The sequence below is a fragment of the Stigmatopora argus genome, chromosome 23 (genome assembly GCF_051989625.1).
Source record: "Stigmatopora argus isolate UIUO_Sarg chromosome 23, RoL_Sarg_1.0, whole genome shotgun sequence".
NCBI lineage: Eukaryota > Metazoa > Chordata > Actinopteri > Syngnathiformes > Syngnathidae > Stigmatopora > Stigmatopora argus.
The window spans coordinates 3,686,677-3,706,839 of NC_135409.1; the positions used below are offsets into that span (position 1 = coordinate 3,686,677).

General features: G+C 40.7%; 2 protein-coding genes and 1 long non-coding RNA gene across 3 annotated transcripts in view; 1 reads left to right on the plus strand and 2 right to left on the minus strand.

The window, feature by feature from the left end:
• LOC144068830 (uncharacterized) overlaps positions 1 to 20,163 on the plus strand; it is a 69,561-nt gene that overhangs the window by 6,392 nt on the left and 43,006 nt on the right. The window lies entirely within an intron of this gene.
• On the minus strand, positions 250 to 2,919 carry LOC144068828 (uncharacterized). Its single transcript, XM_077593673.1, has 2 exons — positions 2,526 to 2,919; positions 250 to 1,864 (listed from the first exon to the last, which is right to left on the minus strand). The coding sequence occupies exons 1-2, from the start codon at positions 2,554 to 2,556 to the stop codon at positions 702 to 704; spliced, it is 1,194 nt and encodes a 397-aa protein (XP_077449799.1). The 5' UTR covers positions 2,557 to 2,919; the 3' UTR covers positions 250 to 701.
• Positions 6,826 to 20,163, minus strand: part of LOC144068827 (hepatocyte growth factor-like) — a 37,850-nt gene continuing 24,512 nt past the window's right edge. Inside the window, exons 15-18 of the mRNA XM_077593672.1 lie at positions 9,142 to 9,279; positions 8,950 to 9,056; positions 8,744 to 8,877; positions 6,826 to 7,807 (exon numbers count right to left, since the gene is read on the minus strand). Coding sequence (XP_077449798.1) covers positions 7,631 to 7,807; positions 8,744 to 8,877; positions 8,950 to 9,056; positions 9,142 to 9,279 — 556 coding nt within the window. The 3' untranslated portion in view covers positions 6,826 to 7,630. The remainder of the gene's footprint in view (positions 7,808 to 8,743; positions 8,878 to 8,949; positions 9,057 to 9,141; positions 9,280 to 20,163) is intronic.

Below are 20,163 nucleotides of genomic sequence, written 5' to 3' on the forward strand. Positions count from 1 at the left end.
TTTTTCTTTAAAAAAGACAATGTATAGTAAGTCTTTTTTTCCTTAAAAAAATGACCATGTAAAGTACGGCTTTTTTCTTTAAAAAATGACCATATAGTAGTCTTTTTTTCTTTAAAAACGACCATATATAAGGCTTTTTTTCTTTAAAAAAAATGACCATGGATAGCAAAGCCTAGAGGATAGGTTTCACTTGGGGTGGCCAGTGCCAAACTGCAGACATGAGTTAAAAAAAACAAAAACCAACAAATATTCAATAATGTGATAACAATTTATTTATTTTAGGAAAAAAAAGTGACTTATCCATTCCATTGTTATTGTTTTGTCGCGTACAATCATCACAATACGTGTCGCGTCGGTCATCATTCCTTTCATACCCCAAACAGATATAACGTAGTCCATTTTAGTAGAAAATTCTGATTTTACTGGGATTTTTATTTGTTTGCATTCCACATGCTTGTCTTTTTCGCTCTGTGCTTTCTGGCTCGTGGTTACCTTCTTGCGTAAACTGACATGTCAATGATACTGAAAAAAATTGGTAAACAAGAGCAGTTTGCAATAATGTGGATGGACATCCTAAACCCGTTGGGCCAAACCACTGGTATCGTGCCATCGGCGATAATAATCTTCGAGAGGATGTCAAGAATGTCCAGAGGATACAATGGCCCTGTGTGCACAAATTGACGGATCCACATGCAAAATCATTATTGGCCACCACTTCTCACACCAAGGCACACGTGTTTTCTAACTCGATCTTTCCGGGTGAACCTTTGACCACAAACGGAGCAGGGAAAGCGTTTCTCACCAGTGTGTGTCATGGTGTGTTTCGTTAAGCTATCCTTCCGAGCGAAGTGTTGGCCGCAAATGGAGCAGGAGAAAGGTTTCTCTCCGGTGTGGGTTCTCGTGTGGCTGATCAAGTTTTGCTTGGTGGCGAACGCTTGGATGCAAAACGAGCAGGTGAACGGTTTCTCGCCAGAGTGCGTTCTCATGTGTATTTTTAAATATCCCTTCGTCGTGAATCTTTGGTCACAAATGGAGCAGGAGGAAGGTTTCTCGCCAGTATGGGTTCTCGCGTGTATTTTTAGGCTCCCCCTCCGAGTGAATCTTTGGCTGCAGACTAAGCAGGCAAAAGCTTTCTCGCCGCTGTGGGTTCTGGTGTGTCTTTTTAAATTGACCTGATGGGAGAACTTTTGATCGCAAATGGAACAGGACAACGGCTTCTCTCCGCTGTGGATTCTCGTGTGACTTATCAAGTTTTGCTTTGTCGAGGACGCCCGGCCACAAATTGTGCACGTGAAAGGTTTCTCGCCAGTGTGCCTTCTCATGTGTATTTTTAAATTTCCCGTCGTGCTGAATCTTTGGCCACAGTCTGAGCAGACAAAAGGCTTCTCGCCCGTGTGGGTTCTCGTGTGTATTTTTAGGCTTCCCTTCCGAGTGAAACTTTGACCGCAAACGGAGCAAGCAAAGGTTTTCTTGCCACCGTGGCTCACTTTAGGCTTTTTCACAGAACGGCACTTGCCAAAATCTGCGTCCTCACTGTCAGTGTCCTTATGAGCCTCGTCAGGGTCAGGCGAGTCGGACATGGCCTCATCGCTATCTGAGAGGGGAGCGATGAGGTTGTCTGGTTGGGCTCCTTCTGTGGAGTTGCCGTTGGCCTCACTCGGACTTGCGTCCTCGCACTTCAACACGCTCTTTTCTTTAACGTGCATTACGTTGTCTTTCTCCATTTTGAGGAAAGGCGGCTTCTGCTGCGCCCCTCTTACAAGAAGGACTTCTTCCTCCTCTTGTTTAATGTGTGCCGAGTCTTCTTTCTTGTCTTCTTCGATGCGAACGGACCGCCGGCGAGTAAGACGCCCCTGGCTGACTTCTGCAAGACAAAAACCCACAATGTAATCACATGACAAAATCTGTTTGCACCAGACTGGGCTTTTGGATAAAGGTCATTTTACACGTGACTTTAGCTCCAGTCCTAGAGTTGCGTTGTGTGGCACACTTGTTGTTGTTACCACATACCACTAGAGGACGCCAGCACAAAAGCAACGTCCAAATGAAGCCTCCAGCATTCGTTTATTCATTTTCCGTACAGTTTATCCTCCCAAGGTATGCGGGGGGTGCTGGAACCTATCCCAGCCAACTATGGGGACACCCTGAACTGGTTCCCAGCCAATTGCAGGGCACAAGGAGAAGGACAAATTGTCTGTCAGCTTCCTTTCATTGCTTTCTCCCTGGTTGCGCTGCTTCCAAGTATGTGTTTTTGAGTGATTGTTTAAATGCGCAGAAATTTCATTGCACATTTGCACCTCCCAAACTCATAAAATGAGTGCAAGATGGCGGAAATAATGATGGACAACACATTCGTGGCGTGGCGTCCATGACTTACTCTAGAGCCTGTGGTCTTGTACACAGATCTAATTGTGTGATAACCATAATAAAGTCAATCAAAACAGGTATAGAACATCACTGGATCGGATTGTGTGTATCGTCAAGTATATGTACTACACACAGAAGAGCGTAAACCGTGAACCAACCTTCTAGTCTGTGGAGACCTTTTGCCTGCATTTTTCTGCAAACACTCGCGTCTTGATGAGGTGTTATCTCTTCTTTGGCGCCGCAATGATCTTCGTGGAAATTTGCGGCTGCCGATATCGTTCTTGGGGACGATTTCCACACTTGACGACTTCTTCCTTTGTTAGCAGCTAGGCTAAAGTAGCCCCAAGTGTTCGACAAAGGACGATACAGCTCGGCGACTTCCAAAATAATGTTTTCATCCACAAAATGACTAATGCTGGACACGTCGTCGAGGTTTAGATTTAGTTAGGCGATAGAAATTGGCGAGACGCAAAACACAAGCAAAGAGAGATCCGTCGCAAAAAATGCTCGGCCCTGCCTGGTCGTTTTTCTTCGTTTGAAATTCCAGCCGATAGCTGAATAGTGCCATCTACAGGTGAAAGTGGTTTACTGTCTGTGACGTTGGCATGTCATAGCCGTTGCCTTAGAACAGTGCGTTTTGAGATGGATAAAATTAAAAACAGAGAAAAAACATAGGGTAATTTAAGGATTTGGTTAAAAGTTATTTTAAAGAATCTCTAATATCTCTAAAACTCAGTGGCGGTCCGTGCATTTTCTCGTAGCGCCTTCAACGAATCAATCCAACCCTCAAAAACTATTTTATGGCTATAAAACCTCTACTGCAGCCACAGCTGCGATACATAAAAATAATCAGTAAATCAATCGCAGGGCACAAGGAGACAAACAACCATTCATGCTCACACTCATACCTTGGGGTAATTTAGAGTGTCAAATCAGCCTACCATTCATGTCTTTGGAATGTGGGGAAACCAGAGCACCTGGAAAAAAACCACACAGGCCTCGGGAGAACATGCAAATTCCACACATTTGGACTGGATTTGAACCCAGGTCCCCCACTGTGAGGCCGACACGCTAACCAGTCAGCCGCTGGGCCGCCCAGGTTATTATTGATGGTTTTTAAAATGTGTCGCAGCTGTAGCTGCAGTAAAGGTTTTGTAGGCATAAAATAGTTATTGAAGGTTGGATTGATTCAGACGCAGCACTACTGAAGGCCTAGGTGTGAAAAGGCCCGTCACTGCTAACGAGCATTGGTTGGGCTCAAAAGGTCAATTAACCTGTGTGTTTCTTGTCCCATTCCAAGCAAAATAATGCATTTTTTAAAATTTGTGTTTATTAGTAGTTTAGCTTCATTTGTCTGACTAGAGATGCCTACAGGTTACAATGTACACATCTATTGCACGCACAGGGCTATTCCTCAAGTGTCCACAGGAGGATTTGAAGAAATGAATCATCTTCCAGCGTGTGCAGACTGGCGACGCCAAATTGCAGGAAAGAAAAATAGTCATTGACCAGCTGCTCTTACACACACAGGTGTCTCTTAAATTGGGTTTTCCATGAGAATCTTTGATCACATACCGAACAGGAAAAAGGTTTATCGCCAGTGTGTATTCTGATATGTTGGTGTAAGTTTCCCTTCTGACTGAAGTTTTGGCCACAGTCCGAGCAGGAAAACGTTTTCTCACCTGTGTGGGTTTTTGTGTGCTTTGTTAAGTGTGCCTTCTGGGTGAATCTTTGGCCACATTCTGAGCAGGGGAAAGGTTTCTCACCTGTGTGGGTTCTTGCGTGTATTTTTAAGCTTCCCTTCTGAGTAAACTTTTTACCACAATCCGAGCAGGAAAATGGCTTTTCACCAGTGTGGGTTCTTAAGTGCATTTTTATGGATTTCTTTTCTGTGAAGCCTTGGCCACAAATGGAGCAAAAGAAAGGTTTCTCGCCAGTGTGTGTTCTTTTGTGTATTTTTAAGGAGTTCTTGTGGGTGAACCTATGGCCACAAACTAAGCAGGTGAAAGGTTTCTCACCAGTGTGGGTTCTTGCGTGTATTCTTAAGCTTCCCTTCTGAGTGAATCTCTGAGCACAAATTGAACAGGAGAAAGGTTTCTCCCCTGTGTGGGTTCTTGTGTGACTTTTTAAGGCTTGCTTTTGAGTAAATGTCTGACTGCACATGGAGCAGGGGAAACGTTTCTCTCCCGTGTGGGTTCTAGAGTGTATTCTTAAATTTCCCTTCTGCGCAAATCTCTGACTGCAAATTAAGCAGACATAAGGTTTCTCGCCAGTGTGGGTTCTTGTGTGTATTTTTAAATTTTCCTGTTTAGAAAACCGTTGACTGCAAAATGAACACGAAAAAGGTTTCACCCCAGTGTGGGTACTTGTGTGCTTTGTTAAGTGTCCCTTCTGAGTGAATCTTTGGCCACAATCTGAGCAGGAGAAAGGTTTCTCACCTGTGTGGGTTCTTGCATGTAATTTTAAGCTTCCCTTCTGAGTGAATTTTTGGCCACAATCTGTGCATGAAAAAGGCTTTTCACCAGTGTGGGTTCTGGTGTGAATTTTTAAGAAGGTTCTGCGACTGAATCTTTTACCGCAATCTGAGCACGAAAAAGGTTTCCTATGTGCCTGGGTCCTCAGAGTATGCCCTTTAAAAGAACACTTTTTGCCAGGGGTTTTCCGGTGCCGAGAGTATTCCCCGCATTGGTTGGTGCATTTTTTGGTATCACCTTCAGACTCTTCATTATCAGTGTAAGAGGAGTGTGACGTGGGAGTGTCGCTATCAGATAGTGGAGCTATGAGGTTGTCTGTTTGGGATTGTTCTGTCTGGTTGCTGCTGCCACTTCGAGGTTCGGCCCCTCTGTTGGAGACACTCGAACCTTCACCTTCAGCCTTCAAGGGCCCACTAGTTGACCTGGTGATATCTTGCTCCTCTTCTTCCTCTTTCACACGTGGCAACTCGTCCTCCTCCAATTTGACGGGAGGTTGCTCTTCTCTCCTTTCCTGGAGAAGGGGCTCTGGATCTTCCTCTTTGATTGGGGTGAGCCCCACTTTCTCTTTAATACCAGGAAATTCCATGTCCTCTCTCTCAGGAACAAGATATTTTCTTATGCCTGCAAGACAAGGGAAGACAAAATAGTGTATTTTATGGAGTGCCATTGAGCTGGCAGGCTAGGAGGGTTTAGAGATGTAAATGGCCCCTATGTAGCTAAAGATGGCAACTTTCATATTATTAACAGAAAGGTAAACAGCCCAAAATTATTTTTAAATAATAGTATGCACTTCTATCTACAAGTAATAGTTGCTAACTGTAACACTAATGGAATAGAATTATTGACAGAATGTGCAATAGAAACAATCAGCGTCAAAGCGTCAAACGTGAACCAACCTTGTAGTCTGGGAACAACAACTTTTGATGGCATTAATGTGCAAGGAGACAATTGTTGGTGAGGTGCTGGTTGCTCTTCCATTCTTGTTGACATTTCCCACACTTGATTTCTCTGTCTTGGGCGTGTTGTTGAAGACGCCTTGTTCATTTGTTAGCGGCTAAGCTAGGCTAAAGTACGCCACAAAGCTTCATATTGAGCGCCGAGACGACATTAAGATTGACGTTTGAGTCAATAAAGTAGCTAATGCACACGTCATTTGAGCTGTGATCTATAGAAGAACCGACAGAAAGTGAGGGAAAAATAAGAGGAATGTGAATAGAAATGCAAGGCAAACAAATGTCCGGTATGTCCATTCTTTTTCTTTTGCATTTTCGGCAGCTTAGCTTCATACCGCCACCTACAGGTGAAAGGTTTTATGTACGTGTTCAAGTGTTGGTACGGTTGAATTTTAGGCTTGAACCTGAAGTCATAGACAAAAGAAACATCCATATATAAATATCTAAAAATCGATCGATTGAAAGTCAGCCCTCGATCCAAGTTTTTGTCGGTGAAATAGCCCCATCCGCTCCCATTATAATGACACGGAGGGTCCTCTTCACTGGCAGGCAATTCCGCTTTTGTCCACTGGAGGGCCCCGAGTGTGTGGTCTACAAAGCTAGCTCAGCATTAAGCACCAAGCTAGAGCCCCGCCCGAAAGACTGATTCTCTATGTAAAAGCAGTCTTCAATTTATAGACAAGTAAACACTTCTCAAGAATTGAGATTTATCACAAAAAGTGACGGTCGTTAAGCGCCGATGCACTCGGCAGCGCGTCAACGGCGCGTTTAATGTCCACAAAGATGGTAACTGCCAATTGCAACACCACGGATCGCGCGCACTAACATGCGTGGGCTACTGAAATCATCTGTGACCATTTTTTTTTGGTTTGTGGTCTTAATGACAAAAGATTTAAGCCCAAAGTCTGGCATCCACCATTTTCAGTTCTTGGTTCAGATCTGTCCTTCAATAAAAAGAGGTAAAATGGTAGTTTTTTGCCAAGCAAATAATTGGAAGAATATCATTTGATAAATTAGGTCAACAAGAGGCCTTTGTGTCTCGCTGCTGGGTCACGAGCGGTTTTGTTTTTATTGAAATGGGAATAATGGAGAAGATCGTACTGTAAAGTCAGACGGCCAAAAATAGCAGCTTTGTAGACGTTATAAAAAATAAAATCAGCCAGTTGCTGTGAAGTTAAAAAATATGACCATGTGATATTTACACACATTTACACTGGGGATATGTACACAGCCAGTCAATTAAATAAGAGTTAGTAAAAATATTCAAATATGAGGGAAAATGTGTTTCATAATAAGATTGTGCCACAGTCACTTGAAGAAAATATATGCTTTTTTTGTTTTTGTTTAAATATGACTTAGAACCTTCTGAATTGTCTTTAGCCACGATGGACTGGAATTAATTCCTTCTGATCCAGATGTTGACAAACAATCATCTAAGCCAAACATTCTACAGCCAAAAATGTCTTCATTTAGCCAGAAAACCGTCAGCATGCGGAACTTTTTTTTGCGTGTGCTCATTTGGTCTTAATCGACAACATTTGGACCACTGTGGCCAATAAATACAGCAAAACTACTTCTCTCTTAAATATATCAAACATCATTAGCGGTGGATCTACGAGACCCATAAACCCGCGTCCTAAAATCCGTCCAAGTGGCTCCGATAGAAAAAATGGCCGAGTATCCGTCGGCGTATTCAAGTAAATCCCAGGAAATTTGGTCACCGTTCGCTTGGCAACATCTTCACGGTTGCTTGCGGGGATCCCGTTTGGTTGTCTTTTTTTTTTCTTCCCTGAAAAAAAATAAAATTTGGATCCTCGCAGGGTAACTCCCACCCGGTCAGTTCGTTTCGGGGCTCGGGTAAAGCTTGAAGACTTTGTAAATCCACTGCGAGTAGAATGCCACGTTGACGAAAAGCGCCGGCCGTGACGATGCGCATTTGGTGCGCTGGATGCTGATTCCCGCCACTACGCGGCGCTCTTGCTCGCGGCACACCAGAGGACCGCCGTTGTCCCTCTGGTAAGAAGGACGACATTGCAGTGAGATGTCTATTGAATTTCATTGGCTGCCATTGACGGCGATACACGTTCAATCTATTTGGACTGGAGTGGTCGTCTATCGCCGTCAATTGTGCCGAAAGCTGATCCCCTAACTCAGCACACTCATCACAGACATCCTATCATGTCGTGACATTTCTATGCAGCCATAAAAGCCAAGACAAACAGACTCAAGGAGTTTTTTCCCCAAGAGCTGTCACCATACACAACTCGAGTTCGGCACTTAGATCCTAATCTAGACTTATCACTACTTATTTATTATGATGACCACTTATTTATCTATTACTATTTGAAGAGTATTTATTTATCATTACTATATATTGATTAACTATGAGTTTCTTTATTTTTTTGTTGCATCGATAGACTTAGCGAGTGGTGCGCTCTCAATAACTTGGAGCTGAACATCTCCAAAACCATTGAACTCATCCTGAACTTCGTACGGAACGACTACTTATTATTTCTTATTTATTGATTATCTATTTGTTGTTGTTATTCGTGCACTATGTGGTGAAAACTTTAAATCTCATTATACTTGTATAATGACAATAAAAGCATTAAATTAAATTCAATTCAATTACAATGATTTGTCACTAGCGGACGTCAAATCGGTTAAAACCGCATTTGAAACAGGCGTTTAAGGCCGTCAACAAGGTAAGACTCAAAGTTGACCATCCTTGCCGCCTATTACCATGGTAACGATCAGTCACATGTAAGATGCTCAAATGATGAGTGGATCATGCCATCTTATGAAATGGCAGTTTTGGGGAGCTCCGCTAAGGAAGCAAACAATAATATTACAACAGTATTATTATTGTTTTTTGGGGGGGGGGCGTGTCCAGTCGCAACGAGTCAAGTCTAGGGGCGGGGTTTGAAAAAACGAACCAAGTCCACTTACTTCACACACACCTTCTCCTCTGGTACCCCCGGCGCAAATGCGACTTTCTCCGGCGTCGCCCTTGATCCGAGCGCATTTGTCGTCGTCCACCATCGGCATGTTGACGGCGTTCAACGCCTTTTGCCGTTCTCTGTCTGCGGCAGGTAAGCGCGACGTTCACGCCACGGCTTCACTCTCAACATCTCGGGGACAACGCAACGATTTACCTTTGGTTTCCCCCCACCCGTACATGGTGCAGTCGGCGCCTTCGGCAATGTGGCATTCCTTGACGGGCAGGTGAATGGTGGCGGCGCCCTCGGAAACTGGCGCGGGGCTAAAAAAAAAAAGAAACCGCAGGATCCCGGTCACGCTGCGCCCGGTGGAAAGCGCCGTCCACGGGAGGAATGTTTACAACTCACTCGGCCAGTTTCAGCATGACCAGGTTGGATCCCTCGGGGCCGCAGATTAGGCGAGAAATTCCCAGTCGGGGGTGACGGGACGAGTCGTTTAGGTGGCGGAGGCCCACCTGGACGCTGTACTCCCTCAAGTCTGGAACGCTGGGAAACACGCATGAAAACATCGGCATATTTAAGTCTGGTGGATATTTACGGAGTGCGTGGGGAAAGGAGGCGGCAAACAGCTGCAATTTAAAATGAAAGAAAATGAAATAATGAAAATAAAACTTAAAAAAAAATAGTATATGTTTTGACGAAAGTTTGGCGACACTTTTTCCTTGTCGACGATAATGTCAAATATTTATTCATCTTATTAGACGTGCTTCATAACTGAGCAAAGAATACCCCGAGATTTGGTACAAACGTAAAGCTGGCATGCAAAATGACTTGAATGGCTGGACATCGTAAGGCTTTTTCTTTAAAAAAAAGTGGTCTATGTAAAGTAAAGCTTTTATTTGTTTAAAAAATAAATACTATGTATTTATAGTCAGGCTTTTTTCTTTAAAAATGACCATGTATATTAAGGGTTTTTATTAAAAAATGACCATGTATAGTAAGGCTTTTTTATTTAAAAAAACGACCATGTACAGTAAAGCGTTTTTCTTAAAAGACGACATAGTATAGTAAGGCTTTTTTTCTTAAAAAATGACATAGTATTGTAAGGCTTTTTTCTTAAAAAAAAAAACGACATAGTATTGTAAGGCTTTTTTTCGTAAAAAACGACATAGTATAGTAAGGCTTTTTTCTTAAAAAACAACATAGTATAGGCTTTTTTCTTTAAAGACGACATAGTATAGTAAGGCTTATTTTCTTTAAAAACGACACAGTATAGTAAGGCTTTTTTGTCTTTAAAAACGACATAGTATAGTAAGGCTTTTTATTTACAAAAAAGACCATGTATAGTAAGGCTTTTTTCTTAAAAAATGACCATGTATAGTAAGGCTTTTTTGTTCAAAAAAGACCATGTATAGTAAGGCTTTTTTTCTTGAAAAACGACATAGTAGAGGAAGGCTTTTTCCCTAAAAAACGACATAGTATAGTATGGCTTTTCCCCCTAAAAAACGACATAGTATAGTATGGCTTTTTTCCTTTAAAAAACGACATAGTATAGTATGGCTTTTTTTCTTAAAAAATGACATAGTATAGTAAGGCTTTTTTTCTTAAAAAACGACATAGTATAGTATGGCTTTCCCCCCTAAAAAACGACATAGTATAGCATGGCTTTTTTTTCTTGAAAAACGACATAGTAGAGGAAGGCTTTTTCCCTAAAAAACGACATAGTATAGTATGGCTTTTCCCCCTAAAAAACGACATAGTATAGTATGGCTTTTTTCCTTTAAAAAACGACATAGTATAGTATGGCTTTTTTTCTTAAAAAACGACATAATATAGTAAGGCTTTTTTTCCAAAAAAAACGACATAGTATAGTATGGCTTTTCCCCCCTAAAAAAACGACATAGTATAGCATGGCTTTTTTTTCTTGAAAAACGACATAGTAGAGGAAGGCTTTTTCCCTAAAAAACGACATAGTATAGTATGGCTTTTCCCCCTACAAAACGACATAGTATAGTATGGCTTTTTTCCTTTAAAAACGACATAGTATAGTATGGCTTTTTTTCTTAAAAAACGACATAGTATAGTAAGGCTTTTTTTCTTAAAAAACGACATAGTATAGTATGGCTTTCCCCCCCTAAAAAACGACATAGTATAGCATGGCTTTTTTTTCTTGAAAAACGACATAGTAGAGGAAGGCTTTTTCCCTAAAAAAACGACATAGTATAGTATGGCTTTTCCCCCTAAAAAACGACATAGTATAGTATGGCTTTTTTCCTTTAAAAAACGACATAGTATAGTATGGCTTTTTTTCTTAAAAAACGACATAGTATAGTAAGGCTTTTTTTCTTAAAAAACGACATAGTATAGTATGGCTTTCCCCCCCTAAAAAACGACATAGTATAGCATGGCTTTTTTTTCTTGAAAAACGACATAGTAGAGGAAGGCTTTTTCCCTAAAAAACGACATAGTATAGTATGGCTTTTCCCCCTAAAAAACGACATAGTATAGTATGGCTTTTTTCCTTTAAAAAACGACATAGTATAGTATGGCTTTTTTTCTTAAAAAACGACATAGTATAGTAAGGCTTTTTTTCCTAAAAAAACGACATAGTATAGTATGGCTTTTTTCCCCTAAAAAAACGACATAGTATAGCATGGCTTTTTTTTCTTGAAAAACGACATAGTAGAGGAAGGCTTTTTCCCTAAAAAACGACATAGTATAGTATAGCTTTTCCCCCTAAAAAACGACATAGTATAGTATGGCTTTTTTCCTTTAAAAAACGACATAGTATAGTATGGCTTTTTTTCTTAAAAAACGACATAGTATAGTTGTGAAATATGAACTGTATTCTTATATTTAATCATGCACCCTTCTGCACTCTTATGATTTTAGTCACTAGAATAGAATTTTTACTGACACCTACAGGTCAAGGCCTGTCATCACTTTGTATATAACACACCCCTTTCGTGTTCCCGCCTAAAGTTTGTCTCCGCCTAACTTCTATTAAATACCACCCTCGACCGAGTGAACGGCGTATCTGGATGGGAGGCCTCGAGGTGGTCGCTTGGCTCTGTCGAGCGCTGACCCCTTCTTAGGAAGGGTGGGGGCTAGCCAAGGGGGCTAGCCAAGAACAAAGGAAGCGGACCGAGCGGCGACCATTTTGAGAGCCATCGAGATGGGGCCTCCTGTGCAGATAACCTCCATTCGGCCGGGAGCTAAAAACTACCACGTGTTTTGCTGCTTCCTCTGTATAAAGATGATTGTCGAGGCAACCCAGCTTTGACATTTTGGTGCCTGAAACCCGAGATTCTTCTCTGCTTTCCGGCCACGGCAGATCGACAGAAGGATGGATGGCTTGACGTCGGCTACTCCAGCCTTGAGAGAGGGCGATCTGGCCTGCTGGCCCGGGAACAGATTACGAATTATCCTTTCGTACAGAGGAGGCACCAAAAAATGGTAAGGCACTTTTTAAAATTAATTTGTAGAATCTAACCCACCAAGTCCCAAAAAGAAAAGTTGCGTATACTCTTCTCTGTGTGTCGGAGATTCTTCTTTCTGTGTGTCGGAAAGACATTTTTCTGTGTGTCGGAATAATGTTTAAATAGTATACAGCACGATAAAAGGCTGTGTGTCGGCCAATCTGCCTGGAAAGCAGACAAAATGGGAGGTAGCGCCTCCCCGCGAAGGGACTTCGAGGGTTGTGTTAAAAATATAGAAGAAATATATTGTCATACAGTGCCAAGATAATGAAAGAGCTCGATATAAAGAAAAAAAAAAAAAGAAATAGAATAAAACTATAAACGCATGCAAGTAACCTTCATATGAATAGATATATATATAAGTACGCTATGACGCGTTCATAAACGATATAAGTATGATTGCCGCGAAAAATAGGAGTTTAATCGGCGAAAAAGAATATTTAGACGGATAAAAATAAGTATTTAAGAGAGGGTGAATTGGAACAGGATGGTGGGGGGGGGTTGAAAAGCAGACCACATGTGAGAGGAAAAATGGCCGAGCCCACAGACAAAGAGAAAAAATGGCGGCGAGCCAACTGAAGTTAAAACTGCCTTTCTTCTCCAGCCCACGTTCTACTAACCCAGGAAGATATATATATATTAGGCCTGTTCAGAAACAGTGCCCCCCTTGCTCAGCCCACTCCTCGTGCCAGGTTCCACTCGCAGGGGCTAGGAGCACGAGGGGGGGGGATTGGGGGACTGGAATGCAAGAAATCTCAGGTTACATCTCACATTCCACACGATGAGCAAGGAGGAGCAGTGATGAAGAGACATGAGCAGAGAGAGTAATAGAAAGAAAATAAGACAGAAAATTGACAATATAACATATTAGTGACAAATTATGGGTCCTCTAATAAACACTGAAATTTATCATTAGGAAATGATTAAGAAATTGCTAAGTAGAAGGTTAGTTTCTCTAAATTTTAATTGTGATAAGAGTGAGCTACAAAAAATGGCTCTTATATTAAATAAGCATAGTGCTTGGAGCAGAACAGCAATTCAACAAGTGCAATTTAGCTATCTTAGCAAATAGAGAGGGATTTGCGATTTAGACTTAAGGATTAGGAATCATCCAAATTATTAATGATATCAAACATGAAGACAATGCAGAAATGGCATTGATCCAAATTATTAGGTAAAATGTAGCTGGCAAGTTTAGATAAAATAATTAATTTAGGATAGGCATAATTTCGCTGAGATGCAATAAACATCATGACTTGTCACCAGTGCACGGGTGGCAATTCATTGTTTTGCCCATCAACAGGTGGAATATGCTTTAGCGTGGTTCATATTAATGACCATTAGAATATTAATTGCATTAGAATCGAACAATTGATGCCAACCAAACAACATTGACCTATTTCCTTTTAGAATGACTTGCCATGACACAGCGAAAGGTGGTTAGCTGCCAAGAAGCCCCAGGACTGGGGATGGCGCTCTTCACCAGTGATAAAAAAAATTTGCAGACCACGGATGTCTGAAAATGAGTGAGCGTGAATGGTTGTTTGTCCTTTTGTGTTTTTGATTGGCCGACCACCGAGATATGATCAATCGGTTAGGTATCAAGGTGGAAAATGATTTAGCAAATTGGAATCGATTTCAGAATTTGCCAATAAGCCGTTTCACGGATGGCAACGCCAAATTATGGAAAAATATTTCGTCCAAGGAGATTTTTAATGAAAAAGCAGCAGTACTCCAAATGTGAAATTTGAAGTGGAGAAACAAATCTGCTATGCAAAATTTGGGAGCACTGGGAAAAAACAGACAGTGCTTGATACCAAATTCCAAAGTACTATTGATTTATTGTGATAATGGCATCCAAATTGTGTTAACAGAATAATTGACTGAATTGAAAAAAGGTTCCATATTTCGTTATGAAATCATTGCGCCTACATAACGAGGTCAACCGGACAACAAAATATGGACATCCTATTTAGTAGACCATACCAAACGCCATTATTCACTACACGATTGGAACTAGAGGATGAGGCTAATCTGGCTATCTGCATAAAAGAAAAAACTTTAAAGGAACACACTGAATTTGGGTTAGCAGGAGGAGACTGTGCTTCCTAACAGAAAACAGACTGGACCAACGGCGGTCCCGGGAGCCTGGGTGCTCAACACACGCGTTCCTGACCAAGAGCAGACATGAAAATAGCGGGATCCATTTTGTGCACTATAAGAAGGTTCTCTCAGTTGAAACGTTTATAAGAGACAGGTAAGATAAAATTTTTGACGTAATCAGACGAAATGGCAAGCACTCAAATATTGATTGGAAAGATTATTGCTCGGGGAGCGATGCTGTAAGCCATGAGGAACTTTTTATATTGGTTTTATTGTCTCCATAAAAAAAAAATAAAAGCGTTTCAATTGAGACTAAACCTTCTTATAGATAGTTAAAGTAAACAATTGAGATTAGATCTTCTTACAGATTTTTAAAGTAAACAATTGAGACAAATCTTCTTACAGATTTTTAAAGTAAACAATTAGAGAGAAAATAAACTACAATGGATAGAAATGTTACTAGATTTTAATTTTATGCCTGACTATTGAAAAATATTGATTAAGAAAGTTTTATAGGAGATGATTGACAAACTCCAAAGACAATTGAATGTTACATTTGATAAAAAGACTACTAGATTGGGATATTTTGAATTTCAAACAACTGAGTTAATATGCAACGCAATGCACATTGTTAAATGAATTGGGACTTGATTAGTATGCATTTTATAAGTAATGAGTTTTAATTGCTTTAAAGGATACAATTATGCTACAATATTAACCTTGACAAACAAGGGGTGATTACAATTTAGTGGGTTCAATTATATTCAGAATTATAAATGTGTGCATTTTGTTTCTGAATATTAATTTATGTGAATCTAAACTGTTACAGAGAACGGGAAAGCTGTTTTCCTGAGGAGAAAGCAGCCTGGTTTACTTTTTGTGTTTTTCCTATTTTTAGTATGATTAGTTAATTTGTGTAATTAGAGGAAAGGGAAAAACAAATATGGTTCTTGATCTTAACAAAGAAGCAGTGATCATAATAGAATACCAGCTAGCATATTTGATTTTGACTGATAAGGCATTTAAATTTTCACAAACTATAGTGATGGAATAAGTAAGATTGTTGCGATTTTTATTCATTGAGGTATTAAGCCCAACAAAATAGCCGTAAGCAAATGTTAAGCACGTGTTAAAGACAACGACAGAATACAGCAGCTAAAGCAGCAGCGCAAACACTACACAGCAGCATACACAACAACAAAACTGAGCCGATCTCAAGAACAGTCAGCAGACGAACTGTACAAAACTAAAGGCCTACCGTGCCTACCAAAAATTTATTCCAAAATTGAGCCATAAATGCCTCAAAAGGGAGGAAGATATGATGGACATCGAAATACCTACTTTTAAAATTTTTGAAGGAACTGTTTAATTTGTTATTTTATTGATCTGTAAAGAACATGGGATCTCCAGAATCAGCTGGAGTAACAATGGAGCTGATTTTGCAAACAGCATAGTGCAAAACATGGCAAAACACCTAAGTAGAGCGAACAAATGGTACGATAAAACCAAGGCTTGAGAAACCATGGGGGAGATAAATAAGCAATGGCCAGAACGCCTAACACTGGCCAAAACGTATATGAAGATAGTACCAACTAGCTCGGGATTAACACCTTTTTGAGATAGTTCATGGAAGACCATTCTAACTTCCTCTATGGGAAGAGTAACCATGACGAGAGACTAAGGAAGGAGAGAAACTTATCCAAAGAACATGTAAGCTGCCGTGATCTTTTTGTCTATCTTGCAGGAGGTGGTGAAGCCAGGTGACTGGATCCTGATCCGAGTCATAAAAGGAAGTCCTGGTTCTCTCCACGATGGGAAGACCCATTCGTGGCCCAACTCACCAACCTCCACAGCAGCAAAGATCACTGAAAAGTCAAAGTCGATTCACCAAGGTCGGTTCAAGGTCGTTCGAGACAGGTGACTCTGAGTGGACTAAGTCGGACGGTGTCAAAACCCTTGTCCGTGAAGAAACTCATCTGACGTCTACTCACCAGCCACGAGCACCCCTCACTTAACCCTGACCTCCCATAGATTTTGCACCTCTATACAGAAGCCACAGTGAAAGCTGTTGCCACCCACATCACAGTGACTGGACTGTCAGTGACTGCACTGTCAGTGACAGCCTGGGCGTGTCTGAACGCCCCGCCCACAGAGACTCGAGTTGGAAAACAAGTGCAGGAAACGTCCTGCCTCATCACTGGAAAGGCAGAGCCAAGCGGTCCGCTCTTGGATGGGGACCCAACCTACATCAACATCGGGGTTCCCCGCAGCATATCAGATGAGTATAAACTCGCTGACCAAATTGCACGACTCCAGAACAGGACGGAGGAAGTGTTTGCAGCCATCCATGAACAGAGCTGATGGCCTTCCAGAACAGAATTGCTGTTGACATGCTCCTGGCAGAGAAAGGTGGCGTGTGCTCCATCTTTGGCGACCAATGCTGCATCCCGAACAATACAGCAGCTGACGGGAGTTTAACCAAGGCCCTGGAGGGTCTTCGATCCCTCAACAGCAAGATGAAAGAACAATCTGGAGAACTACTATGAAGAAGACGTGTGGTATAATTTCATGGTGTTCCAGGAAAAACTGATTGTTGCGAATGAAAGTTGTTATGTGTGTAGCCGTATACCCATTTCCACAGATCCTGACATCCTGAATTCACTGGGTCGAGGCGTCACATTTAAATCTGCAGTCGTGCAGATGGTCTAAGATGCATTCCTTTTAAGACGAGTGAACATAACAGTAAGATATCAAAATCAGTGCAAAATCAGTGCAATTCAAACCACGTGATTCAATCTGGTGCGATGATGTTCCTGTTGACCAAAGGTTGTGGTCCACCCCCCCCCAGAAAATCATGTGTAAAGACATTGAGCTGTTACATGAGTGTTCATTAACCAAACTGTCAAGGCCCTACAGGGTATAGCAGATGATTTAAAAGCCCTTAGGGAAGTTGCAGGACCGATAGTCCTGGATCTGATAACAGCCAAAGATGGAGATGTGTGTGCCATGATGGGAGAACACTGCTGCACCTTCATCCCAGATGAAACCAGTACATTACTCGTGCCGTAGCTGAAATAAAGGCCCTAGTCAACACCATGGCCCAGGATCATTCAGCCGTAGGTGTATCATTGTGGTCGTGGTTAATAACCGGGTCATGATTCTCAATTCTGTTTAAAATTGCAACCTTGCGGTTTTTGCTACTGTTCTGTATTTTTTATGTGTGTAATCCCCTGTATGAAAGTTATGATTCAAAACACAATCCAGCACACACTAGTAGGTTATAGTGACACAGTATCCCCGCATGACAGACCATACTGGAGATTATCGCATTCTTTCGAACTGTGACGAGTCCTCTATGCAAATGTGTTTGTCTTGATTTAAATATTGGGTTCGCTCATTAAGAGGGACGTAGAGGAATTTTTACCACTGATTACATCATTTCTCGCCTCTGCTTTGACATGTGATTTTGTTATTTTCCATACCCTGTTGTAACTGTCAATGATATTTGTATTCTAGAACCTGGAGGGGAGGGATACAAATTGATATGTTTAATGAAAATTCTTTCAAGTTACAACAGGGGGGAAATGTGAAATATGAACTGTATTCTTATATTTAATCATGCACCCTTCTGCACTCTTATGATTTTAGTCACTAGAATAGAATTTTTACTGACACCTACAGGTCAAGGCCTGTCATCACTTTGTATATAACACACCCCTTTCGTGTTCCCGCCTAAAGTTTGTCTCCGCCTAACTTCTATTAAATACCACCCTCGACCGAGTGAACGGCGTATCTGGATGGGAGGCCTCGAGGTGGTCGCTTGGCTCTGTCGAGCGCTGACCCCTTCTTAGGAAGGGTGGGGGCTAGCCAAGGGGGCTAGCCAAGAACAAAGGAAGCGGACCGAGCGGCGACCATTTTGAGAGCCATCGAGATGGGGCCTCCTGTGCAGATAACCTCCATTCGGCCGGGAGCTAAAAACTACCACGTGTTTTGCTGCTTCCTCTGTATAAAGATGATTGTCGAGGCAACCCAGCTTTGACAATAGTAAGGCTTTTTTTCTTAAAAAACGACATAGTATAGTATGGCTTTCCCCCCCTAAAAAACGACATAGTATAGCATGGCTTTTTTTTCTTGAAAAACGACATAGTAGAGGAAGGCTTTTTCCCTAAAAAACGACATAGTATAGTATGGCTTTTCCCCCTAAAAAACGACATAGTATAGTATGGCTTTTTTCCTTTAAAAAACGACATAGTATAGTATGGCTTTTTTTCTTAAAAAGCGACATAGTATATTTAGGCTTTTTTTCCTAAAAAAAACGACATAGTATAGTATGGCTTTTTCCCCCTAAAAAAACGACATAGTATAGCATGGCTTTTTTTTCTTGAAAAACGACATAGTAGAGGAAGGCTTTTTCCCTAAAAAACGACATAGTATAGTATGGCTTTTCCTCCTAAAAAACGACATAGTATAGTATGGCTTTTTTCCTTTAAAAAACGACATAGTATAGTATGGCTTTTTTTCTTAAAAAACGACATAGTATAGTAAGGCTTTTTTTCTTAAAAAACGACATAGTATAGTATGGCTTTCCCCCCCTAAAAAACGACATAGTATAGCATGGCTTTTTTTTCTTGAAAAACGACATAGTAGAGGAAGGCTTTTTCCCTCAAAAACGACATAGTATAGTATGGCTTTTCCCCCTAAAAACGACATAGTATAGTATGGCTTTTTTCCTTTAAAAAACGACATAGTATAGTATGGCTTTTTTTCTTAAAAAACGACATAGTATAGTATGGCTTTTCCCCCTAAAAAACGACATAGTATAGTATGGCTTTTTTCCTTTAAAAAACGACATAGTATAGTATGGCTTTTTTTCTTAAAAAACGACATAGTATAGTAAGGCTTTTTTTCCTAAAAAAACGACATAGTATAGTATGGCTTTTTTCCCCTAAAAAAACGACATAGTATAGCATGGCTTTTTTTTCTTGAAAAACGACATAGTAGAGGAAGGCTTTTTCCCTAAAAAACGACATAGTATAGTATGGCTTTTCCCCCTACAAAACGACATAGTATAGTATGGCGTTTTTCCTTTAAAAAACGACATAGTATAGTATGGCTTTTTTTCTTAAAAAACGACATAGTATAGTAAGGCTTTTTTTCCTAAAAAAACGACATAGTATAGTATGGCTTTTTCCCCCTAAAAGAACGACATAGTATAGCATGGCTTTTTTTTCTTGAAAAACGACATAGTAGAGGAAGGCTTTTTCCCTAAAAAACGACATAGTATAGTATGGGTTTTCCCCCTAAAAAACGACATAGTATAGTATGGCTTTTTTCCTTTAAAAAACGACATAGTATAGTATGGCTTTTTTTCTTAAAAAATGACATAGTATAGTAAGGCTTTTTTTCTTAAAAAACGACATAGTATAGTATGGCTTTCCCCCCCTAAAAAATGACATAGTATAGCATGGCTTTTTTTTCTTGAAAAACAACATAGTAGAGGAAGGCTTTTTCCCTAAAAAAACGACATAGTATAGTATGGCTTTTCCCCCTAAAAAACGACATAGTAAAGTATGGCTTTTTTCCTTTAAAAAACGACATAGTATAGTATGGCTTTTTTTCTTAAAAAACGACATAGTATAGTAAGGCTTTTTTCCCTAAAAAAACGACATAGTATAGTGTGGCTTTTTTCCCCTAAAAAAACGACATAGTATAGCATGGCTTTTTTTTCTTGAAAAACGACATAGTAGAGGAAGGCTTTTTCCCTAAAAAACGACATAGTATAGTATGGCTTTTCCCCCTAAAAAACGACATAATATAGTATGGCTTTTTTCCTTTAAAAAACGACATA